The sequence below is a fragment of the Vicugna pacos genome, chromosome 13 (genome assembly GCF_048564905.1).
Source record: "Vicugna pacos chromosome 13, VicPac4, whole genome shotgun sequence".
Classification (NCBI taxonomy): domain Eukaryota; kingdom Metazoa; phylum Chordata; class Mammalia; order Artiodactyla; family Camelidae; genus Vicugna; species Vicugna pacos.
The window spans coordinates 22,026,320-22,045,551 of record NC_132999.1 but is presented as its reverse complement, the minus strand read 5'-3'; the positions used below and the strand labels follow the sequence as shown (position 1 = coordinate 22,045,551).

Sequence of the window (19,232 nt, the reverse complement as noted above, 5' to 3'; positions counted from 1 at the left end):
CTGGGTCCTGGGAATGCCACGGGCAACCCTCAGTCTTGCCGGGTATGCTCACCTGCCAGGAGACAGCTGCTCCAGGGCAGAGATGCTACAGAATACCCCTCGGGTGTTGCAGCGTTGCTTTGTTATTGCTGGACCCACCTTCTTGCTAAACTCAAATTCAGAGAGAAAGTGAGAGGCAGAGTCCCTAGTGCTGTTTATCCGGCTCCCCTTCCATTTTTGTGTACAAAGACCATCCCTGCTTTCTTGGAACTCCTAGACCCTTGCTTATTAGCAGGGAGGTTGAGTCTCAGCCAGGAAACCAGCTCTCTCCAGGTTGGTTTCTATGAGCATCTCAGAACCCCTACTTCAACTCCTCCTGGTTCTAAACCAGAAATAGCCATTTCTTCCTCTCTAGTGTAACTCTATTGGTTGGAAAATCCCTGAGCTCTTTTTGACCTCAGAAATCCCTTTGGTTTTTTCATCAACATGATATGGAGTCCCTTCTGGGTTGGGGACATTTATCTTCATGACACTTTTTACACTGCATTTTTCAAGTCAGAAAAGCAGTTTAGGCAAACCCTAGTTTTTATATTTGAAGAGAATAAATGTACATCGGCCATTTCCCACAAAGAGTTGAAAATGATTGCAGAGAAGTCCGAAATCGTGATTATGGAATTCTCGAATCTATGCCTAGAATCTTTTTAACTGGAGTGTTAACTCTAAAGCCTTATCAGAAAATTTAAAAGGTCCAGTTCTCTTGGCCGAGCCTTGTCTTCCTTTCTCCCTTTCTTTGACTTTATAGTAGATCCGAGGAAACTTTTAATACTAGCTAAACCTCCGTGTTGCCTGGCCTCTGATCTGAAATGCCTGAGAAAGCAGTACAGATTCCCACTGCAAAACATTCCTTCCCCAAGCCTTGGAAACTAGCATCCTGAGGCCGGCAGAGTTCAGAGGGAGCGCATGTAAATGAGGCTCAGTTATAAATTCCTGAGGAGTGTTTTATTTAGTTTAAACCTGAACTTGAACTCGTAAACGTGTTCCTGGAGAACGCAGAAAGCTGCCACGGTAGGACAGGAAACCGTATTTCAGTTCAGACAATTCACTTCTTTAAAAGAAAGCAAAGTCTTCAAGTATTTTTTTTTTTAACTGAACCACCTTTAGGATGGCACAAGGTGGCATCCCTGCAAGGGTTTTGTGATTGCAGAATCAGAGTGAAGGTAATACATGACATTTGAATTTGCCACCATCCCTGCAAAAGGAGCAATAGGATCTCCTCGCCATATGGTGATTTAACAAGAGAAAAGGATATTTAAAGACCCAGTGAACATATAACTGTCATCCAATCTGTAATTGGTTTCATTAAAATATAATAAAGTGATAGTAGAGGTGTGAAACTGTTCCAAATTAGCAGTGTGTATGTGTGTGTGTGTGTGTGTGAGTTCTGAGTTTGTTCCTAAATCTGAGTTACTAGGAGAGCACCACCGAGTAGCATTCATCTGAACGCAGTACAAGTGATGTAGTTCACGTGCTCGATTTTTTAAAAGACATATTTGTAAATATGTCTTTAGTAATCTTTGCTTATGAGATCACCATCTTTAAAGTCATTGCTAAAAAGGTAAAAGTGAGCTGCACTGAATTAAATTTTCTGGGTTAGAATGATACTATGTCTCCTCAAGAAGCACAGATTCCTGACAGGGAAGCCAAGGAGCTCTGATCCCATATATTATTTTCATGTCCAAATCGTTGATAAGACCCTTGACAGAGACTGTTAATGCCCTGGGATTTCACTTTTGCACAGCTCCCCACACCAGCCCCACCAAGAATCTTTCCACTCACCTCCCCTGGAAATATGTGGGAAGAGTCTAATTGTTTGTAGTAGTGAATATTGCTTAGTTGTAAATTTAATCTACAAATTTAGAAGGAAATAAATCTGAACATAAAAAGCATTTGCTGTTTCAGCATTAAAAAAAAAAAGTACTGTCATTTGAAACTGCCAACTCCCCCATGTGGGTTTGTTTTGCAAGTCACGTCTTAACAAAGACAACTTTTGTTGCCATAAAACCCTAAATCCTACCACATTTTTCAGAAGGAGGAGGAAAGCATTGTTTGCTGGTCTCTGGTTTGTGCTTTCGGGGATGTCACAGAAGAGCTTTGACTGGGCTCAGGGCAACCATGCCATTTAGTGTTTCAAAGTTTTATCTCTATGTTTGCTATTTCCTCCCCCAAATAATATAAATAATATTATAATAACTGGCATACTGAGGCCGGTTAAGTAAAGTGGGATACCTGAAGTCACACAGACTAAACTTCAGGTCTCAACTTTTTCCGTGATTAAGCTCACTCCACCCTCGGTGAGGGAAATGAACAGTTTTATCGCTGTCAATATCACATCTACACAGTGAAGAAGGAAAAGATGACTCCTGGGCCCGTAAAGTTGAAAAGCAGGTGTTCCTGGAGGGTGAAAGTATGAGGATGGGATCTTTGTCATGTAATCAGAGCGGCCTGAGTCACAGGGCAGCCGGTGACGGAGCTGAGACTCGAACCTGGGCCCCGACTCACAGTCCGATGCCGAGCTGCATCTCACTCTGTGCTGGCTCTCTTCTCTCCTGAGCCTGAGAACTGAGATGTTGCAGCCGCCTCCACATTCTGTCCGGAGTCCGCCTCTGCGCCTCCTCATTTCTCTGGCTCACTGCAGCAGCCTCCGTCCCAGCTGCCAGCCGGGCCGGCTGTGTTTGCAGTTGAGTGTGCCCTCTTCCTTCCTTTCTTCATCCATGAATGGAGTAGGGGGGCTGCTGGTTTGTGCAGCCTTTGAGAGAGTAGAGGTCTGCCCTCATTCCTGACGGGGCTCAAACACAGGTGGAGAGGGAGCGGGAGAGACAGACTGGAGGGGCAGGAGGAGGCAGGAGACGGGGCTGGAACAGTCAAGGAGGGAGGACCCTGGACAGTGAACAGAGGAGGATGAAAGGGGTGAGAAGCAAAGACCTGTGCTCGGGCCAAGCAAGGAGGCAGCAGCAGGGGTTGGGATGTGCACAGGTGGCCAGTGCCATCCAGCGCCTAAAGGGCTCCTTGGCTGAAAAGGTTCGTTTGGGAGTTTGTTTCTGGCAAATAGCAGATCTTCTGTCATTCTCTTGCAAGATGTCTCTGGGAGGGTTTTTTAAATCACTGGACTTTTCAGTGTTATTTTCCCTTACTCGACCTTATCTGCCTGCACAATCGGAATGTTAAATTGACGTGATAGATTGACTGTGAACCTGAGTCATGTTTGGGAAGAGCTGCTCAGCTTTGGGGGAAGAGCCAGGACTGGGAAGCACTCAGTGGCCTGATTATTGTAATGTGGCCACGCTCTGCTGAGCCCCGACCTCCACTCTCACGCCTCTCCTTTTAAACCAGAAAGGTTACCTCCCTGGGCCACCGTTGGGCCAGCCCTAAGTGTGACGGTCAGTACTTGTTAGACAACAGGCATTTAATTAAAATTGGAATCTGATGTGTAGAAAACATACTTTTTTTCATTTCATAGCCCCCCAGGAAGTCACATTCTCTTCCTGCCCTGCTCCTGCTCCTCCACGCTCCCCGCCGCCAAAAATAAAGAAAAGAAAAGAAAGACAGACTTGGGGAAAGATTATTTTAATGTCGAAAATCAGAAATTACAAAGGGCCAGGCTGCCTTCTTTATTTTTGCCTTTGGGGCAGACATGTAGCCCGTAATAAAGCCTGTATTGTATCTTCAGACCAGAACTAGCTTTTTTTTTTTTTATGGCTAATTTCCCATATGGAAAAGGGGCCGTCTCATTTCAGAGCATGGAAACACAGCATTTGATGGATCTGTAACTCTAAAATCTTTCATCTTGCTTTTGTACAGTAGAAGGGGTTGCCTGATGCCTTCTGATATTTGGTTGGACTTAGTGGAATCAAAAAAGTTAAAAAGAACAAGTAATAGACAACAGGGCCTTAGGTGAAAAAAATCAGTGGCAAAACACCGTTGTCACCGCATTTTCCGTGGCCGAGCCGCCCGGTGCACCGTCTTGGCTCCACCCAGAACATTTGGCAGTGCCATCACGGCCAAATAGGTAGGAACTCTGGACGATTTCATTGGGTCCTTGTCCTCTTAATCCCCACGCTGCACCTCAGATCTCAAAAGCAGCTTCCGTGGTGCGGGCTCACTTTAATGGATAGAATCTATTTTTCATGAAAAAGCAGGAAATAAGCTGTCTCTTTCATAAAAAGATTTACAAAATGTAATCATTGTTGAAATATTCCCTTTGAACTGCCGTGTCCACGGGGGTCTCCGGCTCCCAGAGTCGTGCTTCATTAGAACCCCCTCACAAGCGACTCCAGAAGGGCAGGTACACTGGTGGTGCCCGGCTTTGATGTCTTGAATGAATGAAAGAAAAGCACAATAAAAAAGAGCTGTTGATCAAGCATAAAATACTCTTTAAGCTGACAGAATGGCAGCGTTAACACACCCTAAGCTGCTTTTCGTTTTTCCCTTTTTTCCTCACATTTTCCTGTGCTTTGTGTACAGTGGGGGTTTGTATTTTATAAGAAGTCTCTGATCTATGTAGTATGCCATTCGCTAACAAAACCCAAAATAGGATTGTTTCTGTCCCACTTGGTTGCCTGACTACTCCCTCCCGCCCCACCCCGTCCCCTCTCCCCCTCGCCCCCAGCTTCCAAGGCATGCAGTTCAGCCTTGCAAGGCAAGGGCCCAAATGCCTTTCATAAACTTGAGCCAGTTCCTTTTGAGCGGTTGGTTTCGCTGCTCTGATTTTAATACCACAATTAAAGACAGATTTTTATTTTCTCAAGAACTTTCTCTTGCAACTGGAGAAATGGAACTAAAGCAGCTACTACTTTTAACAAAGAAATTATATCATTAAGTAAGAGAACGTTACCTTGGTGAGTGATTCCTTTCCAGAGGCACTGGTCCTCCGTAGGCCTCACGTGGACCTTAAGGCCTGTACACACTTTACAGTTAGAGAAGCTGTCGACTCTGGCTTTCTGGGTTTCCCTACTCCTCTCGCTCTCCAGGCATTCAGGCCCCACAAAAACTGATAAAGCTGTCATCTCTATTTCTCGTAGTCGAAAACTGAGACCTAGGAGCGCTTACTTACCAAAGATCATTGAGCGCATAACAGTGTACTAGTTAAACGGTGGGATTCTGTAAACTCCGACCCCAGTGCTCTTGCTCTTACCGCTGTCCATCCAGCCCTCCGGGAAGTCTGCAGGGCACATGTAAGGGGCCAGAGCGCAGTTCTTAATTCAGAAGTCTTTGGTTTCACGAGGTGAAAGATGACTTGATTTAAAAAAAGGGGGGGGGAGACCAAAAAAGAAAGAATTTACTTGGTGGTGAGGCAGACACTTGGGCAAGTTGGACTACGGTGAAAGCGTCAGACTTCGGAACAGCAGTTGGAATAATTGGATTGTGTATGCACTCTCAAGGTTTGGAGGTGCTGGATGGCTTATTGGGTAAAAAGATTAGTGTTTTCCCGTCTTGAGGTTTGAACCAAACAGAGGTCTTGGCTGGGAGCAACACGGTCACTCTCCAGGGAGTGGTGGTTTGGACAACTCTTCTGTGCTCGTAGTAAGTAGGCAGCGGTCCATGTTACAAAACTATTGCACATGCTACAGACGCAGTTGGCCACAGTTGGCCCGTCACAATAGCTCTTCAATCGGAACTGCTCCAGGCAGCTTGTGGAGACCTGTGTCTCCCTGCGGGGAGCACCTGTCACTTGGAGAGACCTGGACATGGGGCGTGAGCATGAATGGGACACAGCCATGCCAGTAGTCACCCATCTCACTACCTTGTTGGAGGAACAGACACCAGGCTCTGGGAACCTTCGAGACACCTCATTTCTTCCTTCCTTTATTCAACAGTATTTATTAAGCCACCAGGCAAGACACTGGGGCTGCCACATGCAAGAAGATAGTCCATTTTCTTGGGGAGAAAACAGGTAATTACAGTTCAGTGACTGTGACAGAGGTAGACCCCAGGACTAAAGACCTGGAGAAAGACCCCTGGGAAGAAGGGACTACTAATCTGAGACCACAAGGACCAGCGAGTGTTAGCCAAGCCAAGGAGAGGGGGACGGCCTGTGCCAAGGCCCAGCAGGGAGAAAGCATTTGGCTTTGGGAGATCTGGAAGAACTTTAACAGCACAAGTGTTGAATACAAGCAGTGAAAAGATAAGGCCACAAAGGTAAGCGGGGCCAATCATGGCCCATTAATGTTTTAATAGTTTCCTGTACAATAAACAACTCTTGGTTTAGCATTATTGAAAACAGGCTTTCTTTAATTAACAAAATCAGCCGAGAAAAATGACTGCAGAGATCAAAGCCTGTGGCTGGCAATACCAATAATTGACACCTGGGTACAGCATGGCCCCTTTGTCAGAAGAAACCGGTGTCAGAAACTGCTGTTCCTCATGTCATGCAGAATGGCCCTCCCGGTAGTCCTCTGGGGGCCCGAGGACAGAGACCTCGCTTACCTGGAGTCACAAAGCTAGTCAGTGGGAGAAGTGGGACTCGGTTCTGGGTCCGTCGGACATTGGATGCTCAGCCTCATCTGTCGACATCAGTTTTTAAAGATCCACTGTGAGAAAAGCCAGGTAGCTGGTATTTTGAAGGATACAGAAGTCTAAAACCAGAGCCTTCTTTTTGCAGGACAACTTCACGAGAGCAGGGACCATGTTTGTTGTCCTCGTTACATCCGCAGAGCCTGGCACACAGAGCACACCATAGGATGCTAGGGCTTGTTAAGTGAGGGAAGAAATGCTCCCAAGTGGTGGATTCTAATGTGGGAAGCTCGGGGGCCCTGTCCCTCTCCATGGTATTGGAAGGGGGTTGGGGGAGGCTACTAGGCTTCTAGCTGACTTGCCAAAGACAACTCACTTGGGCTAAACAGTGGGCTCTAGCTCGTCCAAACAAGAGCAGGAAGCCAAAAATGACTGACTGGATTAGTGTGACCCAGCAGAGATAGCATCTCCTCAAGAGAGAAGTCAAAACGTTGGCCGCAACTCTTGCAGTATTGGTTGGCAACATCCTCTCTGGGGGCTGATGGAGTAGGAAGGAGAGGGGAGTGGGGCCTGCTGGCTGAGTGGGGGCAGAGGCCTCCCTGTATTTGCCTGTTTCTGTGTTCTGTGCGGGAATGTCCTTAAATAACCCACCTTGCCTGGAGAAGAAAACGGAGTGTCACACCCAGTTCTGGATTCCACATTAACAACCTCCTTCCGCAGTGTTCAACTTTGCCCTTCAGGCCTTTTGTTTAACTTTTTAATTTGAAAAACAGATTCTGCTGCGTCACAGTCTGTTCCGCCCTCCCCACTCCCCCCCAGCACCCTCTCCTTTTTTTTTTTTGGTTAAAGTAAAATACAGCTATCTCAAACAGACTTGTATTTCCTTTTGTTTCTTAAATATACATCCTGCCCTCTTAGTGGAAAGAGTATATTAAAAGCTTTTTGAAAAAGTTGTTATTCGCACTAGCATGTTCGTTGTTAAGGAAGACTGTTGAATCTTCTTCATCAGCCTTGTCTTAAACACCCTCGTGACCAAATTTTGGGGAAATAGCCTCAATTTCCTAATTGCTCTCCCTGCGACTTAGGAAAGGAAAGAGTTGGCCACTGCCAGAGGTACCACTGCAGGCTTCCTGCTTAGGATGCAGCCGGATAGATATTGTTTATGGTTCATAAAACCTGACTACTGTGAGTATTCCAGAATCCTGGCAGAATGGGATTCGAACTTTCACGGAGCTGTAAATTAAGGGGCGGGAAGTGTGATAAAACTCCTTAGAGAACGATGAGGGGAAAAAAAAGTCGCACTGCAATGGTTAAATGAAATTTTATAAGCACATTCAGTGTGGAGCTGTTTTGCATTACATGAGTTGAATACCTTAGAGACGCCACATCTGCAGGCACTTTATTAAATCCTTAGTCAGCACTTTCCAACCTGATGAGATTACTTCTTCATTGACTGGAGAAAGGAAAGCTGAGCTCTGGTCCTGGACTGCAGATTTCTTTTGATGTTTCACCTTGAGCACTGAGAGAGGACAATTACCCCCCTTCCGGCACACCCCACCCCCACCCTCCCAACAATTCCCAAACTGTAGAAATTGTGAACGTAACAGACTAATTTTACTGAACTCGAACCTTTGTGGGAGTGTGGATTTATGGACCTCCAAAACAACCGTGGCTGAGAGTTCCCAAGGAGAAAACAGATCAAAGCTCTGTGTTTACTTCCTTAATGTAAATGTACCAAGATAACATCGTCCTATATTGTACTGTAATATTGGAACTCCCTGCAGATAAGGGACAGAGACTCCTTTGTAGTCCGTCTGGATACAGTAGGTTAGATTAAAGGGCTATACAATATGAAGACAGAAAATATAGGAAACGTAAGCTTATATCAGTAAATATCTGAGGATAATTTTTTGACTCCCCATAAATGAATTTCGTTTAATGTAGCAACGTTTTCCCAGTGATTTGCTCCTCAACCACAATTTAACAATCTCAGATTTCTTTCATATTTTTCTTGTATGACCCAAGAAGACAATGCCCAGAATTATTCATCAAGTAAAATGTTTTGAAATTTGTACCGTTTGCATAACAGGTTTTATAAGAAAATATCACAAGAGAAAAAAAAAGGGCTTTTCCAAATATTATCTTGTCCATTTGACGTTATTCATAGTTCATGGAAGTTTTTAGAAAGCGAGTGGCTTACACACATGTGGCTGTCGTGCTCATCATAACAGAATTAGGGGCTTCTTCAGCTACAAACCGTGCAGTGATATGGATGGGTGAATTTTTTTTTTTTTTTAGTATTATCATTGTTTATCTGCCATCTCTAGGAATAAATGATTTAATCAAAGAGTCCTCATTCCAAAAAAAAAAAAAATTCCCTGTGTAGTTCCCCTAACCAGCTGACTTCCCATCCTGGAAAGCCTTGGTCGAGTAGCTGGGTTAATTGTCATGAAGATTAGTGTTATGTTGAAATAAGGACTAATGGTCAAATTACAGGAGTGAAAAAGTTTAAGAATAGGTTTTGGTTTGGGCCTGAAAGGGTTAATTAAGCTTTTTTCACGGGTTATTAAAGACCCCCAACCCAGGCCTTCAGGAGTCATATTGACACCCCACCCCAGGACAACTCGCTCCTCTAGTGACATGTTGCTGGTCAGAGCACAATAGCCTTCTGTGTCTGCAAATCATTGCTAAAATCATCTCAAGGGAAAAAAAAGTTTGAAAGCTTTAACGTTAGACAAAAGCCCAGTGCGCAGCTCAAAAACCCGGAGTCAGCAACTTCTATTGATTAAAAACTAACCTTTAAAGTAACTCTGAGAGTGTGTGGTTAGCATTTAAATTTAAACATGTCATGAGTTGATTTGTGTTACTGAATACCAACTCAGAAGGAGTAACATTCACATCGCATTTTTTTTTCTAATTCCCTTAAGCAGCTAAAGTATTTCATGAAATGTCAATAGGGCAAAAAGAAAAGGGGGGGGCAATGCTGGGCCTTGTAGTTTTCTTTCCCATGCAAATATTCACACACCCCCCCAAAAAAAAGAAAAGTGTGGAGAGTGAAACACAATAATTAGTCCTTTGTCTAACTTTCCCAAGTGCCCAAGAAAGACAGATTAATTAAATATACAACAGTGTTGGTTTTTGGAGTGGGGGTCTTGCTTGCTGTGTAGGTCATAAATTAGGCAGAATAAATACTTCAATGTGTTTGCAGTGGGCCTGCTACGTCAGAGCCACTGGAAGGTTGGTGGGAGGAGAGCGGAGGGTTTCTTGCTAATGATAGTCACGTCTGGGTCTGTCTGGTTGCTCGTAGCAACCAGACATGATGTAACACCAGGATGAACTTGAACTTGGGGGACTTGAAAAGAGAACAATAGACCAGAGCAATCAATAAAGCCTATTTCAGTGAAGGATTACAGCGCTGCTCTGGGGTAACCTTGTCGGCAAGGCACACACTGAATAGTAAGATGTGTGAAGAAACTTTTTCCCCCCTTTTTTCTTTTTAAGAGGAGTGTAGAGGCACTGCAGATTTTTGTAGTGCACTGAGGTTGTGTCCAGCAAGTGTGGTGTGGAAAACTGCTCCCCCTGCTGACTCGCTGGGTCCCAGGCGCTCGCTTCTAGAACGACGGTGACGCAGTGTAAGATTTAAGAAGCCTGGAATTTCACAACTGACTTCGAAAGTGTGAGAACAGACATTGCAAGCGTTCTTTGCCGCACCCAGAGTTCCAGGCTGTTTCGTTAGAGAGCACAGCTCTGCCTCGGATCCGGGATCCAAGTCAGCTATGCGACACGGTTCCGAGTCCGCTTCCCTCTCACCCCACCCCACCTCTTCTTTCTTTTGTCCAGTTCGATTTGGGCCTTGTGTATTTGCCAGGATGATTTCCTTTCAGGACACAAGAGGCTTTATTGTGTTCCTCAAAGCATGTGGTCAAAGAATAACATCTAAAAGTAGACAGGATGAGTAGTTTTTCGGTTCAGGGTTAGGTTTTTTTTTTTTTTTTTTTTTTTCCGAGTCCTCTGAAAATCAAAGGTAGCTTGTGTGACCAGGAAATCTTATCCCAGCCTCCATGTAACCCTCACTTGGCCATTCATCCCTGGGACCAAACGAGTCCTTGCCTTACATACCTCATTGAATCTCTCGGACATGGACAAGCCTTCATCTGGCCGAATCAACCCAAATGTAATCCTTTCTGATGCTGTCAGCTCAGAGATTTCGGAACCATTCTCTTCTGCTAGAGGCTGATGATTTTAATGTGAATAATGATAAATGTGGTGAATTTGACAGGGTGTCTCTGGAGAAACATTGGCAAAAGCCACGTACTTTTTTAATTTTACCTGAGAAACTGACTCTGATGTTAGACCCATAATTGGTCACTTATTTTAGCTAACAGAGAAAAAAGGGCCAGTGAATAAAGTGATCTATCACCAGGCTGTTGCCCAAAGCTAATCACTTAAGGATTTATGAGAAGAAAAGGTAACTGGTCACTGGGCCGAGCAAGTACATGGAAGGCTCTAAACAAATGTCGAATGAGCAAAAGCATGAACAAGGGCTATGTAGATGGCCTCATTTTTTTCCTTTGGGCCTCACAGTAGCTAGTAGGGTGAAATCTTGGTACTTGATTATTCTATGTCATTTTGGAAAACAATATTTTAGAAATACCGAGCTGACAGGAACATTTTACGTCATAAAATCTACCTCGTGCACACTGAGTGTAAGAGAGATGCTGTGACTTGTCCAGAGTCCCCCAGGACTCTTGGTCCAGCAGTTTTTCTCCTTCAGCTCTACTTACTCTTACATCACTGCTGAGCACCTGTGGAGAGCACGTTGCAGTGACAGGAGATGTTGTGAAACTCATCAGAGAAGACATTTATCACCACACAAAACCTCTCCCCTCACCCATCCTCCATTCACTCAACTCTTGCTGAGATGCTTCTATTCCAGGCACTGTGCTAGGCGCTGACGACTTAATACAAAAAAAAAACCAAAAACAGGTGATCATCAACTACACTTCAATAAAAAATTTAAAAAAGATAAAAACACCAGGGGATCAACCTTCCTGCTGCCCTCACCAGACTGCAAAACCCGTATACGTATTTCAAATGGACTTTAATGCTTTATTTTGTAAGACACGCTCAGAACATTGGCAAACTCCAACAAAGAAGGTGAATTTCAATTCCAGAGATGTAAGATCCGTTTCGGCATCTCAAGATTTACTGTTTGTCATTCCTTTACTTTCCCCAGCGAATCCCCTCTTCCCCGCTAACGTGGATCTTGATCTCACAGTTGGAAGGGCAACTTTTAAAGTACGTTATTTTCCAAATTGTACCTCTAATTGCACTTTTCCTTTTGTCTTCCAGTCCTGGTACCTGGGATAAAAGTCGCAGCGTCCCACCATCCACCAGACAGACCACCTGACCCCTTCTCAACTCTGTAACATGGACGCATCCTCAACCCAGCGCGGTTACAACTTCACTGTCACTGGAAGGGGAGAATCAAATCAACTTGTACATGGAAACAGCAAGCATTATGGTCCAACAGCAAAGGCCATAACCTTTTGGGATTTTTTTTTTTAATACTTTAGGGACAGTTGTAATTTTCTCATATGGTGCTGGAAATGGTTGGGCTTTGTAACATTTGAAGTGTTTCCGTGGTAGCGTGAGCATTAGGTGATGCGGCTGGAGAAGGTCTACCCTTGCTCACTAACTTCCCGTTGTAACACACTTTCCTTACAGAGCCTGGCTGTTTCACAGTATTTCATGAATTTACCCACACAGGTGTGAGCCTCCTTGAGCAATCAGGAGGCACATGGAGAACTAAATCTTTTGTAGTAGCTGAGATCTGCAATATATAACTTACGGGACAGTCAAAGGGCAATGTTTTTCTGTAACATATTGGAAAAGGAAAATGCAGTTATGTTCCTTTTTTATTTTTTTCTTTTGGTTTAGTTTGGTTCAGCAGTCAGCAGTTAAATATATCACGTGGCCCGCAAGGACAGTGAATCCACTCACGTTGCAGAACAATTCCAAAAATGGCAAACTACTACTACTACTATTCAGTTTTTTAAAAGTTTTGAAATGCTGCACTTACATTAAAAAAAAAACAAACATTTTTTCAACAATTTCAACAATGACACACAAATTCACTTGGAAATGGGGAAGATGGTCTGTTTTGACAGAAACTGACAGGAATCAATCAAAACAATCGAATTTTGAATTGAGTAAAGTGCAATTTCATTGGATAGCTAAATATCTTTGTAAGATAGAGATTGTTGAAAATTCTATTTTTGTTTTTCAAGTCCTTCCACCCCAGGACTCTAAATTATTGGGGTAAAAAACAGCCTTGCAAGAAAAAGGGGAGCTATTTTTGCTTTTTATGTTTTTTATTGTTAAACTTGTATCCCTTTAAAAACTGAAGGAAAATTTAAAAAAAAAAAACAAAAAAACAAATCTAATGGTGCTTTTACCACAATATGTTAACTACATTAAATGCTAATTAATTATTTTCTGTTATCAAAGCACATAACTAAAATGAAATCATGGTATCTGTTAATTTTATAAGCTAGAAGTCACAATAATGGATTATGCCAATTCTGAAAAATTTTACATGTATCCGGCAACACAGGATTTATCAGTTATCAGACACTTCATTGTACCAGAGATTGTCCAGAAATTTTAAAGACCTTTGCGCCCCTGACCTGGGCTATGGGAAAATAATATTAATAATAATCATGAAACCAATACTGACACAAATGCTGGTGCCCATTCAGATCAAGGGTACCTGTTAGGGAAAAAAAAAAGTTTGCACCCCCAAATGTCCTGTATCTTATGTAAAAAACAAAAAAACAAAAAAAACCACAAAAAGCAAACAAAAAAACAACAAAAAAAAGTGCAAGTGATTTTTCTACCAGACAGCGAAGCACCCCTTTGCTTCCCATGCAACTTCAAGAAGGTTTCCTATACTATACATATATATACGTTCTGGTTGGCAAGCCCTGCTGATCAGAGAAAGTCTCTGCATGTTCTAGTGTTAGTAACTAATTTTTATATAGTTAACGTAGGATAAAGTAGAGTGCATTAAGACACAATATTGTAATCCCTCCTCTAGGCACTTGCCTTTAAACTATGTTTTTCAGCCCTTCAGAAGGGTTCTACTACTGTCCTATACAATCAAGTAACTGAAATTCTTGGGAAGACACTTTGCTCCTCATCTTTCTCCCCCCGAAACAATGTTGTTTTGTTTTGTTTTTTTTCCTTAATTTGCACGAAAACAAAAAATTCCATATCAATGTGCCTTGCCCTGGATAGCGATTATTTGTGGAATTGTTGCACATGCTCCTCTATTGAAAGGGGTTTTTCCCTAGTCAAGCATTTGGAGACACTTTTTGTAAATGTGACTTTTATGTCAGCCATCGTCAGTTTCAACATCTAGAACTAAATAGAGAGTTAGTTGTTCCGCAGATAGGAGTAGTCTTTATTGTCCTCTGTGGTCAGTGGCAGTGCTATTCTGAGATCTATAGATGCTTAGAATATCAGTATTTTGGATGTTGCTGCATTTTACGATTTATTTGGAGTCTTCCTTTATTCCCCCCTCCCCCAGATATATGAAAATATGCAATACCTGCTTATATCGTGTAGAAAAGCTTAGCGATGATTAATTTTTCTTTTATTTTTTTTTATTTGACCAAAGTCGGTGCTGCACTTGACGCAGTGTGTTTTAGGTGTCTGTCTTTGTACTTTTTTTTTTGTGATTTTTGAATGCACGTGCGCAGGAAGGGCTCCTCTTAGAGAAGCAGTCAAACTGTGAAGCACTAAGCTGACCCTGCTTCAAGCAATTTTGTTTTTACAACTGTTCCTTTCACAAGCAAGCCTTAAAAAAAAAAAAAAGACAACTTCCCTTTTCTTCAGCTCCCACACCCCATTTTTCTTAGCAGACTGCAGTCAATCCACATTCAATACAAAGTATATAATGCCCATTTTTATATGCACGTTTTTAAACTTCCAAGTTCTGAAAATTGTTTACTGGTTCTCTCTATTTAAGGAAAAAAAAATAAAATAAAACATTTTGGATTTTCATATGTGTCTGATAAGTGGTTGAATAGTCGTTTGGCGCTGTTGTATGGTGTGATTGTCAGTATATGGTGTCACTTCCTCTAGCCAGCCAGCATACTTTGCCTTCCCCTATAGCACTTAGCTGGGCATTACTTTATTATGACATATGTGCACTAAAAAAAGAAAAAAGAAAAAAAAAAGAAAAAAAAATAGCAGCTTTCAGTGCTTCACAGTGAAGGGAAAAAAGCCTAGACAAACATTTTGTCAGAACCTTGCGATAAGCCAAGGTATTACCAGTAAATTGGTTGTATATACGAGAAAATTGCACCCTTTTTTTAAAACAAAACAAACTAAGCAATAGTTTGGGCAGTTTTAGTTGTTTTTAGTGAGCATGTTGTAGTCATGACTGCAAAGAGAGAGATTAACTGCCCACTCAGAAGATATGTAATTTGTATTGTTGTATAGTTTTATTGATTACACTGATTTATTCTACCCTATTTTATAATGCAGGACTTTTGTAATGTTGTTTAAATGAGGAAAAAATTTCTGTCAAATTAGCCTAGTGAAATTTCTGATTGTTCATTATAAAGGCAGCGTTCATAGAATGGCTTTTCTTTCTTTCCCACCCCTCCCTCCCTTTGGGAACTGGATTTAAGTTTAAAACTTTCCTGTTTCCTTTTTTTTTTTTTGTAAGTATTTAAATACAGTTATTTTTTTTTCTCTCAATGGTATAGCATATTCCTATGCTTGAGAAGTATAGGTCTACTGAAAAACCATTGTAAATGGACGTTACAGGTATGCTGTATTTTTGAAGGTATTTTGTTGTATTAAGTTGATAAAGCTAAAATTAGGGAACTCTGAACAGATTTGCAGGAAAAAAAATGTTTTAAAGGCTTTAAAACATTAGGGAGGCAGTCTAGGGTGATAACGAACAGGGGTTAAGTATTAAACACACTAAGTTATATTTTTGTTCATGTTTCATTGTCCAGAAAGCAGCAGGAAACTGTAGTTCAGTTATGATCAAGCAGGAAAAAAAGAAACACCAACAATACGAGTGTTTAACCTTTTTAGACTCGAAGTCAAGCGAAGATGTGTAAGGAAGACTTTGCTACCCGGGGTGTGTAGACTGACAGACGGAGGCCGTCCGTGTTTGAAGGCCCAGCCCTTGATTCTGAGACACGTTTGAACTTTCTCCTCTCCCATCAAATGGCATTAACAATATTGGCAAAGATAAGTCCCTCAGATAACTCTCCATGTTTTCCCCCTTTGGGAACTGAAGTCAGAGGCACAAACACTAAATCATATCATTTTTCTGTATACTTCTTTTTTCTGGCCTGTCCCCCTGCCACTAAAACGCTCCTTGTCTGATCACTCGTGGGCAGAGGCCCTCTCCCCAGTGCCACTCTCCCCATCCCAGGGCCTTTTTCTTTCCTTTGAGATTCGAACTAACTGTTCTGTTTCTTCGCACCCTGGCATGACAGTTACTCAGTGTCAGCTCCTCCCCCCCAACCCCCACCCCGCAGTCAGGCCTGGGCTCCGGGAACCCGAGGTCCCCTTCCCAAAGCTTGTAGGCATCACACTCTGACAGTCGAAGTGCAAAGGAACCCAAATGTCCCAGGGGCATGGGATTCAGGGAGCCCACCGCAAGATGCGAGACCCATCTCAAAAAGTTTGTCCCTCACTTTGCAAACCCTTATCCTCATAGGCTTTGAACTCTGTAGTTGCGGTGTCATAAAGTATTTATGAAATCTGGATTAAGAAAACAAATTTTTTTCCTCATGATATTTTTCTTGGGGGGAGGGGTTTCTAAGAATGGCGCTTCACGCCCTTGGCATCATGTCTCTGGAAATACCTTTTTGTTCCTAGTTGGTGGTGGTCTCCCTCTCTCTCTTCTCTTTCTCTCTTTCTTTCCTTCTTTCTTCTTTTCCTGGTAGCAGGCCTCCACAGAACAAGTTTAAAACACAACTGGCATGGTAATGTAAGGAGAGCTTCAGTGGCACCTCACCCCCCACCCCCCGAGATCTGTCGTAAGTCACAGACAGTCTCATGAGGCTGCCCGGCCCGCCGGCGCAGCTTCCGTTCAAATCCACTTCCAAGGCCAATTTCGTCCTGAAGTCAATGCATGTATTTACTGTTTGACAGTAAACCCCGCTCTGCCTTTTCCACGTCCAAGGCTGTGCATTCGTCTAATTAGTGTCGTGTATGTTTTCCTTTTATTTTTTCCAATAAAAAAAGCAGTGGGATGAAAATTGCTTTGATATATAGCAGGTAACATTGAAGCTATTCCATAGCACTTAACTGTAGTGAATACTGTGTCACCAATTCTGAAATCAATTTAATGTTTAATGCAAATCCATTACATGGTGCTATTACAGGCTGACAAAATGATTTACACAAATGTGACAACTTGGGCTCAATTCACTCTGCTTTCCAACAGTGTAAATGCATAGCAGTGTTTATCTGCATGAGAACTATGCACTAATCTATCCGAAGAAAAAAAAAACTATATCAACTTTGGTATCTTCTTTCCGTTTACTTCAATCCTTGCCTTTTTGGTCATTGTTATAATGCCAGCTTTAGGACAGAAAGAATTATAAGAAAACCAGCATAATACCTGATATATTAAAATGTAGTGCCTGTGAAATCTGTATTATATTGCTCTTCTGAAGTAAGATTTTTCTACACCGGTAGCCTTCGCTGTCTGTCAGTCAGGACCTTCTGGTATAGGTGATGTAAAATAACCGTACAATATTAATGCATGCGATTCCATAATGCTTAGTGAACTGTATGAATATTACTCAAAATTATGTTAGTCTTTTTTTCTGACTTGGTTCTTGTCAGCTAGGTTTAAAGGTATTTCACTGAGGAACGCAAATTCTGTCTTTCTTGATTTCGGCTGTTTTCAGTATTTTGGAGGTATACATTTACTTAAATTCAGTATTACTTGTGTTTTTGTTTTCGTTTTTGTTTTTTGTTTTCTTTTTCTAGGGGACAAGCATGGGTGTTTGATTTCAGAAATCAGTCCCTGGCAAGACTTTTGTCTCAAAACGACCATTTAAATTTCAAGAACTCTGCTCCGAAGACACTGAGAACCTTTCCAAGTGAGGGGCGTTTCCCTTCACCCTCGACTGAAGCTTTGCTGACCCTCTAGCGTTTTCTTAATGGACAATGTTCAGCCAGGTACCCATGCTTGATCCGTCTTCACACCAGACTTCCTCATAGTAAAAGAGAAAAAAAATGAAAAAAAAAATCTTTACGAAATCACGTGGCTATTTAGTTTCATGCACAGTTGCAATATTTTCTTCAAAGATAAAACTCTGTACAAACTTTGGGCCCGATTCATAAGAAAAAGAAATTGGCTATTAACACGGGATTTTTTAAAATATAATTTTAGGGGGTTCTAAATTTGAAATTACTTGCTTCCCAAATTAAATGTTTCATCTCATTTTCTTTTCCTAAGCCAGCATCATTTGCCTTTTCTGCCCCACAGGGTGACATAATCAAATTAAGGGGGATGGGGAAATGGGGAGCAGATACCAGGAATGCTCAGAAAGATAAGGGGGACCACCTGTGATTGAGCATGACAACGGGGAGGCAGCATCTTGCGGGGGGCAGGACCTCGCCTGTGTGCCAGGCATCCTGAGATCCCCCCCTGAGGGAAATGCTGTTGCTACTTAATTCAAAAAACATAATTTCCAAAGTATGGACCACGAGAGGATATAGTGGAAGTACCGCCTCTAATCCAAGCGGAGCGCCTTCGCGGTGGAACGTGCTCCCCGGGGCGTGCGATGGGAACTTGCGTTTCTCCGTAGTTGTGTCAAGGACAGACGGGGGTCCAATGAATTGGGCTGCTTTTCCTGCTGTTTTTATGCCCAGCTTCTTGAAATGACAGTAGCTTTGTCCCCTCTTTGATTCTCTTTGTGTTGTTCTTATCTTTTTACTTTTTACTTTTTTCTTTTTTTAGTAATAGTCTATAAATTAGCACTTTTTAAAAAACATCTCAACCGAAGGTCGCAAGGCCAATGGCTGCGTTGCGATGGAGGTTGAGAGAGCCGCTCTTCCCCCCGGTCTCGGACCGGCCTCTCTGCCCTGCGAAGGCACTTGGTCGTGTCACCGCTGAGGCACTAACGGGACCGGGAGCTGGAGCGTCATCAGATTCTAGGAGATCCTAAAGGGAGGCTTTCAGAGGCAGATGCACAACGCCCTCCCCTACAACCCTGACCTCTTATCAGGGGCTTTTCCCACCACCCGTGGAAATCCGTCTCCTTAAGATACCTCCGTTTTTTATTTTTGGGTTTTTTTTTTTTTCATTTCGAATCGTTGGGGGAGGGGATCAAACACGTCCAGGGCTGAGAGATCTGTTGTGAAACTGAACACCCCCCGTGTTAATACGTTGGTTTGACCCTTGTTTTTTATGAGCCGGGCCCGCTGTGCCTCTAGTGTACTTGTATTGACTCTCATAGTTACCCTTTTAGTTTTACTGTGTTCTGTGAAAATTTGTAATTGGTTGAGAATCACTGTGGGCGTCCATTCTTATTCAACTAAATCTCCACAGGTTTTTTGAGCTGGTGTGGATTAGTTTAACTCTTGTATTCAACCATTAGTGCTACCACCTTCTCACATTACAATACAATTACTGGAAGCAAGTACTGCATTTCCTATGCAACAAAAAAAGGAAAAATAAAAAATTGCTAATGCTA

The 19,232-nt window shown here is 42.6% G+C and overlaps 1 protein-coding gene and 1 long non-coding RNA gene across 2 annotated transcripts in view; one reads left to right on the top strand and one right to left on the bottom strand.

Annotated features, from left to right (window-relative positions):
- NFIA (nuclear factor I A) overlaps positions 1-19,232 on the top strand; it is a 167,028-nt gene extending 147,796 nt beyond the window's left edge. Inside the window, exon 9 of the mRNA XM_072974322.1 lies at positions 11,842-19,232. Within this exon, the coding sequence (XP_072830423.1) occupies positions 11,842-11,859 (18 nt within the window). The 3' untranslated portion in view covers positions 11,860-19,232. The remainder of the gene's footprint in view (positions 1-11,841) is intronic.
- On the bottom strand, positions 3,696-7,169 carry LOC116283112 (uncharacterized). The gene is made up of 3 exons (XR_012079635.1): positions 7,141-7,169; positions 6,463-6,692; positions 3,696-4,349 (listed from the first exon to the last, which is right to left on the bottom strand). It is a non-coding gene; the product is annotated as an uncharacterized lncRNA (long non-coding RNA).